This window comes from Bufo gargarizans, chromosome 7, assembly GCF_014858855.1.
Source record: "Bufo gargarizans isolate SCDJY-AF-19 chromosome 7, ASM1485885v1, whole genome shotgun sequence".
In the NCBI taxonomy this organism is placed as follows: Eukaryota; Metazoa; Chordata; class Amphibia; order Anura; family Bufonidae; genus Bufo; species Bufo gargarizans.
The window spans coordinates 61,828,087-61,840,750 of NC_058086.1; the positions used below are offsets into that span (position 1 = coordinate 61,828,087).

The 12,664-nt window shown below is 47.3% G+C and overlaps 1 protein-coding gene across 1 annotated transcript in view; it reads right to left on the bottom strand.

Moving 5' to 3' along the window:
* LAMC1 (laminin subunit gamma 1) overlaps positions 1-12,664 on the bottom strand; it is a 105,511-nt gene that overhangs the window by 24,001 nt on the left and 68,846 nt on the right. The window contains exons 6-11 of the mRNA XM_044300827.1: positions 11,302-11,419; positions 11,112-11,210; positions 8,159-8,295; positions 7,510-7,632; positions 4,702-4,891; positions 83-195 (exon numbers count right to left, since the gene is read on the bottom strand). Coding sequence (XP_044156762.1) covers positions 83-195; positions 4,702-4,891; positions 7,510-7,632; positions 8,159-8,295; positions 11,112-11,210; positions 11,302-11,419 — 780 coding nt within the window. The remainder of the gene's footprint in view (positions 1-82; positions 196-4,701; positions 4,892-7,509; positions 7,633-8,158; positions 8,296-11,111; positions 11,211-11,301; positions 11,420-12,664) is intronic.

Here is a 12,664-nt window from a genome sequence, read left to right on the forward strand (position 1 = left end):
CCCATGGTTATTAGGGAAGTAAGCATTACATAAACTATTATGGCGGAGGAAACAGGCTGGGGATTGCAGCGGCACAACTCACTTCTTTCACTGTATGTTCCTCGGATCTTGATTGCAGTAAGATTCTGGAGCATTTTTTGGAATTCAAAAGGTGATACGGATGGCCTCCAGGGATAATCTGTGGCTTCATGCAGCCTGGAGGAATGAGAGCATTATATTTACATTTCCAGGAGAACATATATGAACCAATGCCTAAATTCTGTTTTAAAGGGACCTGGGAGGTGCTGGATCATCATCACACCTATTGGATTATTATACAGTAAACGCACTGCAGGACTATCAGGATCTCAGGACAAGCACCTTGTATTAAAGTAATAATAAAGGGGTTTATAGTGATGCCTATCCTCAGGATAGATCATCAGTATTTGATCAGTGGGAGTCCGACTCTTGGCAACCCTGCTGATCAGCTGCTTGAAGAGGCCGCAGCTCTCCAGTGAGCGGCGTACCATAGGCCAGTGATGTCGTGTTCATCTGTCACATGGACGAGGCACAGCTCAATCACATTTAAGTAAATGGGGCTGAGCTGCAATACCAAGAACAGCCGCTATACAATGGATGGCGCTGTGCTTGGTGAGCTGTGGAGCTCACTGGAGCACTGCGGCCTCCTCAACGACAAAGTTGCTGGGAGTTGCACCCTCACCGATCAGATATTAATGACCTATCTTGAAGATAAATCATCAGTATAAACACTCGGAAACACCCTTTAAAGGGGTTGTCTCATTTCAGAAAATTGCATTTATCATGTGGACAAAGGTAATACAAGCCACTTACTAATGTATTGTGATTGTCCATATTGCTTCCTTTGCTGGCTTGATTTTTCCATTGCATTACACTGCTCGTTTCCAGAGATTACGGCCACTTCTGCAGCGCGGATACGAGGTGGCCTATGTGCGCTCCCCGTGGTCGCAGCCACCACAGAGGCCGGTGCCTTTTTTCTAAAGTGTGTAAGCACAGCCACCTCTGCTGGATTGTAGGGTGCTGGAAACAAGCTGTGTATAATGTGAAGCAAAAAGGAATCCAGCCAGCAAAGGAGGCAATATGGACAATCACAGTACATTAGTAAGTGCCTTGTATCAACTTTGTCTATATGATAAATGCCATTTGCTGAAGTGACACAGCTCCTTTAAGTATGAAAGAATTTTAATTGCAATATTTAGAATGAAACAAAGAAATTCAGATTTACACATTTCCCACGAGAAAAACAATTGGCTCGTAACTCCGTTCTCTCATGTGTAACATCTGGGATTCTTCCATCCCCGTAAACAAAAAGGCAGATTTTAAACCTGATGTCAGACCACCAATGGCAGGCTCTTTCCTCTCTTGTTAAACAAATGCAGATGTCTACCAAAAAATGTAAATCAGTAAAGATTAGTGAACGCAGGGGATGGGGTTTTCTCCTGTAATTTTATAGGAAAATAAAAATAAATTTAATTTAAAGCTGGATACAGCCCATGGCATGTGGATGAGATTTGTAAAACCTCTTCCTCTTGCCGGGCACTGTATTCTGCCCAAAGATAAAATCCACAGCGAATAAGCCTGGTCTGAATTCACCCTTACAGCTTCTAGATGGGATCCTAACAAACATCAGCTATACAGCGATATGGGAGAGGAAAGCATTTTATTAGCTATGCCAGGCATGCTCAACCTGCGGCCCTCCAGCTGTTGTAAAACTACAACTCCCACAATGCCCTGCTGTAGGCTGCTAGCTGTTGTTCAGGCATGCTGGGAGTTGTAGTTTTGCAACAGCTGGAGGGCCGCAGGTTGAGCATGCCTGAGCTATGCCATTCAGGGGCCTGGGGAACCCTTGTGGCAGTTCTGAAGGCAACCATATTAGGCCCCTTTCGGACGAGCGGGAGTCAGGCTGCTGACTTTCCAGCACTGCCGGGGTCGCATAGCATTATATTGATTCATTTGTTCACATCTGCATTGAAGGTTCTGCTAGGAGCCTTTGTAGCAGACTGCAGAGAAAATGGCGAACAGAGTATCACCGCGTGCTGCGCTATATTGTCCGGTACAACGAGACGTTGGTGTCTCTCATATAACGCATCCAGCACCGCCGGTATTTTCATTATTCTACTCCTATAATGAAACAGAATAACGGAGCGAGTTTGTGTCAGAGGAGACGCCCTCGGACTGGGAGATATGGCGGACACACAGTCACGTGCACGCGGCCTTACCTAACAAGCAGCTAGCTAACTCTAGGATTCAAATGTGAATACAGAAGGAAAACTCCCAACCCCAGCACTGAATGAATCAATCACATCCTGTGCGAGAAAGCAACGGCCATTAATTACATCCTCGCTGCCTTGCGTATAAAATGCATGAAAGAGCGAAATGAATGCCTTTTGCACAGGGCTTTATGGAAACGTATGGTTGTGGGATTGTGGAAAAGTAGTACAAATGAGTGTCAATCTTCTGAAGTTCATGCGGTGGTAACCCTTTCCTTCCCTCACATCTGCCTGTCTCCACATGTACGCAGAAGGAATGCAGCAAATTCCTGACATTATTTTGCTTGAAAAAAAAGCAACTAGAAGATAAAAGCCGGGATCCATCCGACAGACTGGCAGCGGATTCTGCAAGACGTGTCCCTCAGCTTCACCGTCCGCACACATCGCTCATCTTCTCCGCTGTATCTGCTAGAGGCCACAGTGCATTGCTCAATCTGCCGGCCCCAGACCGCTGGAAAGGAATGTGTTAATATACCCTTTGCCGGTAAACAGTGTCACTAGAATATAAACGGGCTCATGTTATATATCAGCGGATTTAAGTGCTCCATTTATCTTTGGGTCTATCACCAGGGCCGGCCTTAGGTGTTCAGGCGCCCTGTGCGAGCTAACCTTGTGGCGCCCCCCCCCCCCCCCCAAAAAAAAAAAACACTGCTTGTTGCTGGCATCATGGCATAGGCTGGCTGACTATCCAACCAAGTAGTTACCAGCCCGCACACCCCAAAGGCCGGTGTAATGTTATACTTCCCTACTTCGTGAGATCTCCCTACCCTCGTCACTTCCGGTCGCACCGGACATGACGTGAGGAGGTGTGCAGCGCCACGCAGGCGCACAACGACAGGTTAGGGAAATTTCACAGCAGAGTGCGCATGCGCCAGGAGCCTCGCCGGCGGTTAGGGTAGGGAAAAACTATGGGCCAGTGCGCAGGCGCAGTGATCGGATGGATGTTCTCAGCTGGACACCGGCCGACACTGCGCATGCACCGGGAGCCTCACCAGCGGTTAGGGAAGGGAAAAATTACGTACGGGCCAGTGCTTTTTTCCCTACCCTAACCGCTGGTGAGGCTCCCAGCGCATGCGCACTCTGCTGTGAAATTTCCCTAACCCGTCGTTGTGCGCAGTGCGCCCCCCCCAATATAATAAACATTGGTGGCGCAGTGCGCCCCTCCCAACACCCCAGTATGATAAACATTGGTGGCGCAGTGCGCCCCCCCAACACCCCAGTATAATAAACATTGGTGGCGCAGTGCGCCCCCCCCAATATAATAAACATTGGCGCAGTGCGCCCCCCCAATATAGCAAACATGAGCGCAGTGCGCCCCCCAATATAACAAACATGAGCGCAGTGCGCCCCCCCCAATATAACAAGCATGAGCGCAGTGCGCCCCCCAATATAATAAACATTGGTGGTTCAGTGTGCCCCCCCAACACCCCAGTATAATAAACATTGGTGGCGCAGTGCACCCCCCATATAATAAACATTGGTGGTGCAGTGGGCAGTGCCAATGAGGGTTAAAAAATAAAAAAATAATTAACTCACCTCCTCCAATTGATCGTCTCCTGTTCTTTCTTCAGAACCTGTCAAAGGACCTTTGGTGACATCACTGTGCTCATCACATGATGCATCACATGATCCATCACATGATCCATCACCATGGTAATGGGCCATGTGATGAGCTCAGTGACGTCACCACAGGTCCTGAAGAAAGTGAAACAGGAGACCGGCAGGCGGCAGCTACCCGATCAACTGGAGGAGGTGAGTTAATTTTTTTTATTATTTTTTAACCCTCATTGGCACTTCCCACTGTGCCACCAACGTTTCTTATACTGGGGTGTTGGGGGGGAGGGGGCCGCACTGTGCCACCAACGTTTCTTATACTGGGGTGTTGAGGGGGGGGCGCACTGTGCCACCAACGTTTCTTATACAAATACAGGAGGCGGGTGCCGGAATCAAATAGCCGGCACCCGACCTCTGTGACAGGGAGCTGCGATCAGCGGCAGTTAACCCCTCAGGTACCGCAGCTGATCGCAGCTCCCTGTCACAGAGGTCGGGTGCCGGCTATTTGATTCCGGCACCCGCCTCCTGTATTTGTATTACAGGTCAGTTATCTTCATTGGTGGCGCAGTGGCCTCAGCCCCTCCCCTCCTCCTCCCATGTCTCTTCTTATTGGCAGCTGCGGGGCAGCAGGCAGGTCAGACACAGGGGAGGAGGAACGAATCAGGTCAGACAGGGGAGGGGGAGATGGAGGGGGCGCCCCGAGGGAGAACACAAGTGCAGCCTCGCCTGCCGCATATTACATTGCGAGCTGTCAGCCGCCCAGCGCCCCTGTTGCTATGGCGCCCTGTGCGGCCGCACAGCCCGCACACCCCAAAGGCCGGCCCTGTCTATCACCGTACGCTGAAATCATATTCGTTACCTGAATACATATTGCAGAGAGCTTTCACTGGGGTAGGAATTCCCCTGAGCAATCAGAGGCACGGAGACCCTGAGTCCAGCCCCTTCCAAGACTAAATCTTCAGCAGAAAGACGAGTATCCCGTCGCTCCACCCGGAAACTGAAGGTCAGATTCTGTCCATAGCTTAGACCCTGATTACCGAGGAACTTTCCTGCAAGAAAGGAGATGGGTTAACAAAAAATAAAATAAAAATAATCATAAAGGAAAAGTTCAAAAAGGTATTTTTTTTAATGTAACATTTATCACCTAGACCAGGATTCTGCAACCTTCAGCACTCCAGCTGCTGTGAAACTACAACTCCTAGCCTGCACACTTAGCTATTCTTGGAACTCCCTTAGAAATGAAAGGAGGATTCTAAGAGTTGTAGTTTCAGAACAGCTGGAGTGTCGGAGGTTGTTGATCCCTGAGATATACAATGATAGATGTATGATCGCAGGGAGGTCCTATCACTGAGACCCCCATTAATTGGGAGAATGGGGGTCGCAGAGTCCCTGCGTGACTACAGTGGTGGGAGGACTATTTAGCATTACACTTGGCTAACTGTGGAAGGCTTATAGAAGGGGACCCCATTGTCCTGATCGGTGCGGGTCCTAGTGGTCAGACCCCCAAGGCTGCTGAAGAAGCACTGCCATTTGTCCCCTTCGTACATTTTTATGTCCATTTGACATGAAGGTGCGGTTTTAACCCCAAAACGCATTGTCTACTGGACTTAAATGGTGAAACACTATTGAATAAAAGCGGATGTTCCTTTATCTTCATTGTAACGTGTAGAGCAGGCATCCTCAAATTGTGGCCCTTCAGCTGTTGTAAAACTACAACTCCCACAATGCCCTTCTGTAGGATGATAGCTGCAGGCTGTTCGGGCATGCTGGGAGTTGTAGTTTTGCAACAGCTGGAGGGCCGCAGTTTGAGGATGCCTGGTGCAGAGTATTGTTTGGGAAGCGCACCATCCTTGTACCCTTTTTTTATTCCGTTTTTCTGTGTCTTCATACATTTTTTACTTAATTGCCCAATATATCCCCACACGTAATCTCGGATACTCACAACACCTTTTCCTTTGCTCTCCTGATATAAAATATCTCACGTGCATCTCCAATACTCTGGAACTCAAAATCCCAGGACATAAAATCCTCCGACATCCAAACGCAACCTGAAAGCTCACCTTTTCGAAAGTCTACCACCTACAATAACTCTACTGCCACTAGACAGACAGATGGGCAGCTTCTACCCTTCACCTACTGTTTTCTTCTACCTTCCCTTGTATATTTTACAGGGTCCTCTCCCCCTCTGTACCAATACGTTAATAAAAGCATGCCATGAGATAGATAGAGATAAATATATATATATTTATTTATTATGTGTGTTTTATATGTATGGTGTATTCAGATGAGCTATAAGCAAGCTCGGCTTCTAATGCTTTCAGATGGAAGGTAGCTACCCTATAAGTCAGGGGTAGGCAACCTCCAACTGTTGTGAAACTACAACTCCCAGCATAATTGCTCTACTCTTCTCAAAACTCCCATAGAAACGAATGGAGCATGCTGGGAATTGTAGTTTCACAACAGCTGGAGTGCCGGAGGTTGCTGACCTCTGCGATAAGTCAATGTTGCCTGTCCTATAAGACTCCTCACGCCGTTTAAGACTCTCCCCATAAGGAGATATTGTACATGTACGGCGGTAACTTGTGCTGTACCGGTGTCAGCCACTAGATGTCAGAGCAGATTATGTCAGATTTTGAGCAGTGACATTGAAAGACTGACCTCCTGCAGATCGCAATTCTAAATTAAACCACATCCTGAGCCACAGACGGCCTTTCCTTCGTTTAATATCATATTATGTCTGCCAGCTACAAATAACATTTTAGCAGAGAGCAGATGATGATTGTGATAACAGAGTTCATCACTTCTTAATTTCCTGCAGAAAGCCTTACGCTTGCCCTCTTCACACGGCAGGAACTGAATGTTCCAAAGTTATAATGTTCAGAAAGAACTTTTTGGAAAATAAACTGGAAAAAGAGGAACACACAATGCTCATAGGACAACTCTTTAAGGAATGTACTGAATGCACCCGGATAACTGACCTTGGGTATACACCGAGGGCATCTGCCAAAACCAACGGATCTCACAATGAGCGAACATTAAAGGGGCATTCCTATCTTGGACATTATGGTATAACCACACGATACTCCATAAATATCCGATAGATGCAGGTCCTACTTATCTCCTCTGGCATTCTCCAGGTGGCCACGGAATCCAGGCTGCGATCGAGTGCAGAGGTGGCCGGGATTATGAAAACAGACGAGCTCGCTGTTTCTGGTGGAGGGAGCCTCATCTATCAAACATTTATGGCACAAATCCTGTGATTACATCATAAATGTCTAAGATGGGAATACCCTTTCAAGTCATGGGTGAAGCATATAATCCCCACTTCTGACCAGTAGAAGGAGTTCACAGAAACTTGATTAGGCACCCTGTTTTCCTTTATTTTTAGGCCATTTATCTGGTGCCGGTAAGACCCCGAGACCCCTGATCATCAGCAGAAGGAAGGGACTGTGGCAGGCCGCCTCCTTTATTGGGTTCACATGCACCACGCAGTGGCTGGTACAGGCACAGTTCTCTTCCCTTGCATGGGACTGAGCTGCAGCATCCCATACAGAAGAGCTGCCTGTGTAAACAATGACGGGGTCACAGCGACCGCAAGTACGCCTTAAAATTTCTTTTAAAAGGGGCGTGGTGAAGGAGTGGCGGCGGAGTCCTTCTTTAGACTTACCAGGTGCAATGAAGTAGACTGGAAAGTAGCTTTCGGAGGTGACCGATATTGAGCTGCTCTCTGAAACCCAGGTGAGTGGGTATTCTCCTCCATCCCTCTGCTGTGCCAGCCACTCGTCTGTATCTATAAAAGACATACCACAGGCATTGAAAGGCAAGTTCCGGTGGAGAGAGCAGAATGCAGTTAATCCATCATCCCCTTCCTTTGTGTCAGTAATGCAAACAGGCATTCACACGGTCTGCACACAACCTACCACGTCGACTGGGTAAAAGTGGACTTCTCCTGCTGCCCATGCACAATATAGTGTGAGGGCACTTAATAGAAAGTTTCACTTTTTACCGTACAAGCGGCCGCACAACAGTCATTAGCCAAAAGACCTTGCAGTTACAATGGGGAATGTCCTTATTAATGTACAGTCGGAGTGACATGCACATCAGGAGCCCCCGACCCCTACAGACACCAGCCTGCTATAGGGATCCCTTAAGAAATATCTATTATCTAAGGGCAAGGAACAAATGGGAAGGTAGGAATAAGCTGTGGCCTGTGTTAATGTGAAACAGTAGTCGGTGCAGTCATAAGAGGGTTAACGATTTACTTATTTTAGAACACAGCAGGGGCGACAAAATTCCCAGCCCTAGAAGATAATTACCGGTCTCAAATGTGGAGACGACATTGGTCATGGTGAAGCCTTCAGCACTGCTGCACACTGAGGAATGGCCGTAACAGAAGCAGGGAGTGCAGCCACGGGGATTTGCCGCGTCCATGTAAAAGAAACCGGGCTTACATCTAAAAGAAAGAGGGAGAGGAGTGAATTCGATTTTATCGCCACACACAACCTGATTTATAGGAGAGGGGCGGAAGGTCTTTTTCCCTTTCATGCATTTTTTTTTTTTTAAATAAAATCTTAACTCTCTCTTTACCCCTGTTGAGGTCTGATGGCTTCTATAGTAGGAGATAGTGACCAGTATACATGTGGTAGATCATTTATGTAATGCCAGCCACCATCCCTTTGTAAGAAAAGTATTTGCTTTTTAGGCCCCATGCACACGGCCGTTTTGGTCCGCATCCGAGCTGCAGTTTTGGCGGCTCGGATGCGGACCCATTCACTTTAATGGGGCTGCAAAAGATGGGGACAGCATCTTTTGCAGCCCCATTAAAGTAAATGGGTCCGCATCCGTTGCTCCGCTCGGTGGTCCGCAAAAAAAATATAACATGTCCTATTCTTGTCCACGCTTTGCAGACAAGAATAGGCAGTTATATTAAAAGGCTGTCCGTGCTGTTCCGACGCCATCCGTGTTTTGCGGACCGCAAATCCATAGGGGCCTATGGATACAGTTGACTTACGTACTAGGAGATTTTCCAGGAGAATATGGCAAACAACCTTAAAGGGGTTTTGCGAGATTTTAATACTGAAGACCTATCCTCAGGATCGTGGGGGACCCCTGCCGATCAGCTGATTGAGAGTGCGGCAGCCTCCTCTCAGCTTTTCCTAGGCCAGTGACAATACATTCATGTGTCAATTGGCCTAGGTACAGGTCAGCCCCATAGAAGTGAATGGGGATGAGCTGTGATACCAAGCACAGCCATTATACAAATGTACGGCGCTGTGCTTGGTAAGCACGGAGAAGGCTGCAGCACTCACAGGAGCGCTGGTGCATTCTCAAACGGCTAATCAGCGGGGGTCAGGCTCGGACCGGAGATGAGACGGAGGAGCAATTAATTATTTCTCTTGTCTCTCAGGATAGATTATTGTAACCACTAGGTAGAAATATCGCACAGTGATGAAGCCTCCTACTGGTGTAAATGTACAAGGCTGCGGAGGCTGTCTGTATTGTACAGTTCAATGGCTATGTGCATACCTTATGCGGCCATCCCAGGTCTTTGGGTGGGCTAGTTTGCCTTGTGCTATTTGTAAATTTTTTCATTTAATCTTTCTGTGCATGCAACATACATACCAGTACATGATACTTTGAGTGAACCTACAGTTCTCACAATTTTCATGCTGATGTATAACTAGGGCTGTGACATCTTTTTCCCTGCCAGTTGGGTGTTTGGGAGAGAGGTTGTATCTGACCTCCTTACATGAGGTCTCCCCCCCCTCCTGTACACTTGTGCCTTTTGTTTCATATATTGTTTGTTATGTGATCATGTCTCCCACTTTTCTTTGGGGTTATTGGTTTTGTTTTTGGGTATGTGCAGCATGTGACCCATGTATAAATTTCTTGTGTGCCACATGTGTCCATGGAGTGATTGGTGTGCGCTGCATGTGTCTTGTTTCTGACTTAAGTGCAGGATATTCATATATGTGTAAATTCTGCCACATGTATGTTTGTGCATTTTGCTGTGAATGTCATACATTGATAACAGAATTATAAAAGATAAAGTAAGTGCTCATGAACACGACCGATGTTTTGCAGTCTGCAAATTGCGGATCTGCAAAACATGGACACCGGGTGTGTGCATTCACATTATGCGGAACAGAACAGCCGACCTCTAATAGAACAGTCCTATCTTTGTCTGTAATGCCGACAATAATAGGACATGTTCTATTATTCTGCAGAACGGCAATGCGGACATACAGACACGGAATAATTTTATTTTTATTTTTTGTGGCCCAATTGAAGTGAAGGGTACAGACATGGAAAAAAGTTCCATGTCTGTTAGTGTGCAGGAGCCCTAGTGTACCCCAGTCTGACACTGGTGGGGGTCACAGGTGTCGGACCCCCACCGATCAGATACTGATGTCCAGGGGGATAGGTCACCAGCATTTAAAAACTTTTAAAGGGGTTGTCTCACCTGGAACACTGGTAGCTTATCGCTAGGATATACCACCAATATCAGATAGGTGGAGAACTGGGCGGCCAAAGTTCAGAAGAAAAGTGCACCACACATGCTCGGCTGTCCTTCAGCACACTCTGATATTTTCAGCATCCCCATAGAAATGAATGGAGGGCGTCCGCACATGTGCGGTGCGCTCTCGTTCTCTTTGGAAACTCCATTTGAGATTGGTGTGCAACCCACAGGTGGGACCTGCACCTAACTGGCATGGGTGGCATATCCTCAAGATATGCTCCCAATGTTCCAGGTGAGACAACCCCCTTTAAAGGGGGTTGTCCCATCTGGCCATTTCTGCAGAGAGATGGGACTAAGCGCTGGCCCGAGGTGGCTGTGTTTCTGGAAACGGCTGAACTGTCCGGTGCTCTGCCGTTTCCGTAAAACCCCTATTGTAATGTATGGGAGCTGTGCAAGCAGCGTAGCAGAACAAGCTCTACTGCTTCCATACATCCCGGAGTAGAGCAGAGCTTGTTCTGCTATGCCGTTTCACAGTTGCATTCACTACACTGGGAGTAAGGGAAACAGCAGAGTGCCGGCCCGTCCGGCTGTTTTTGTAAAACCGGCCACCTAAGGCTCAGTCACATCTCGCTGTGGAAACGGAGAGATGGGAAAACCCCTTTAAAATCCAACCTGTCTGATGCAGGTTGGGTCTGCCAGGTCCCATAAACTATGCAAGGAAATACATTTCAAGAAACTAAGGTCAGATGAAGAAAACAACAATCTGTATGATTATATGGACCCTGCTGCGGCACTCTCAAGTGTCTTACCGTTCACAGTTGAAGCCTTCTACATTATCTTTACAGCTACAGCGTCCGGTCTCCACATTGCAATCATCTGTACTACCGGCAGCGTTACATGCGCAGGGCCTACAGGAAAGAGAAGTGGATTACCATCCGATGTAACATGCAGCGATGCAGAAGGAACGGCCCTAGAATAATTATGAAATGTGGTTGTTACCTGCAGCCAGCTTCGGTGAGGGAATGGAAGCCAGGCTGGCAGCGGTCACACTTCTCTCCCATAACCCCGGGCTTACAGCTACAACGTCCATAGTTATCGCACTGGGTGCTAAGAGAACCTGGAGAGAATCAGAACAGTTTATTACCCTAAGTGCTTGTCTGACCAATGAAAACTCTGGAGCATTTTTTTTTCTTAGAATTCTGTATTGTGCCATTCCTGTGTTTTTCCTCCTGGAAATTAATATGTTGACAACTAGATGTTACCTTTCCCCTTGTCAATATATCAGTCACAACTTAGTGAAGTGTCATAGTAAAGGCCCTGGTTGAGTAGACATACTAACTGGGCATAATACGCGTCCATGGGTTGTAAGATGGCAGCAGTCATGTGACTTGTAGATGGACTATTCCTGCGTACTAGGTGCTGAACAGTAAGTGTATGTGTCCAGCACGTGCGCAGATATAGGCAGCAGAATCCCCTGCATCTGTGCATGCGCCCGGAATCAGACCCCACCAATCTCACATTGATACGGTACCCCGAGGACAACCCCTTTAAAAGGGATTCTGTCACCAAGTTTTGGGCTATAGAGATCCGGACATGCACGGCTAGATCGCCGCTAGCATGTCCGCAATATACCGGTCCTATAGGGCTGTCTGCTTTTATTTTCTTTAAAAAAAGGATTTTAGAGATAAGTAAATTAGTCTTGTAGGTGTCCAAGGGGCTATACGAACCTTCCTATTACAACATACGGTCTCAGCAATGCGGACACATATGAACATGAGACCAACACAGATGACTTCAGCTGTCAAATGCACATGTAACAGGTCAGCCAGTGTCATAGGTACAGAACTGCTGACAGATGCCCTTTAATATAACAGCTTGTGCTGACAATCTCACTGTGGATATACAGCTGGAATACAATGGCTCTACACTGGAGGTATAGGTCATTTTAGAGCGGGAGCTTGGACTGCAGAAGGAGATCTCAGAGCACAATGCCAGAGAGGAAGATAATCAGTGTGAGGTCTCTCTGCGTAGAGGACAGCAGGAGGCTTATTTACACTGGACACGCGACACCGTCTGCTAAACGAATGTGGTCATAAAGAGCTCTTGTTGTTTGCTTCAGACCCAGGAGAGATTTTCAAGCAAAAGGATGTGAAGTGAGCTTTGGATGCTTCATCCGAAGTTGCTTCGTTCAAAACTTCAGAATACTGCTGTACGGAAATTCATCTCCGTACAGTATTAGAATGTATGGGCTCCGATGAGCCGAAGTTAGGTGTTCACAAGGTCGTGCACGACTTTGTTGAATAACTTTGGTAGTTATTAACTCTGCTTCGGTTCCGACCAGTACCTGAGATTAGCTCAGTTG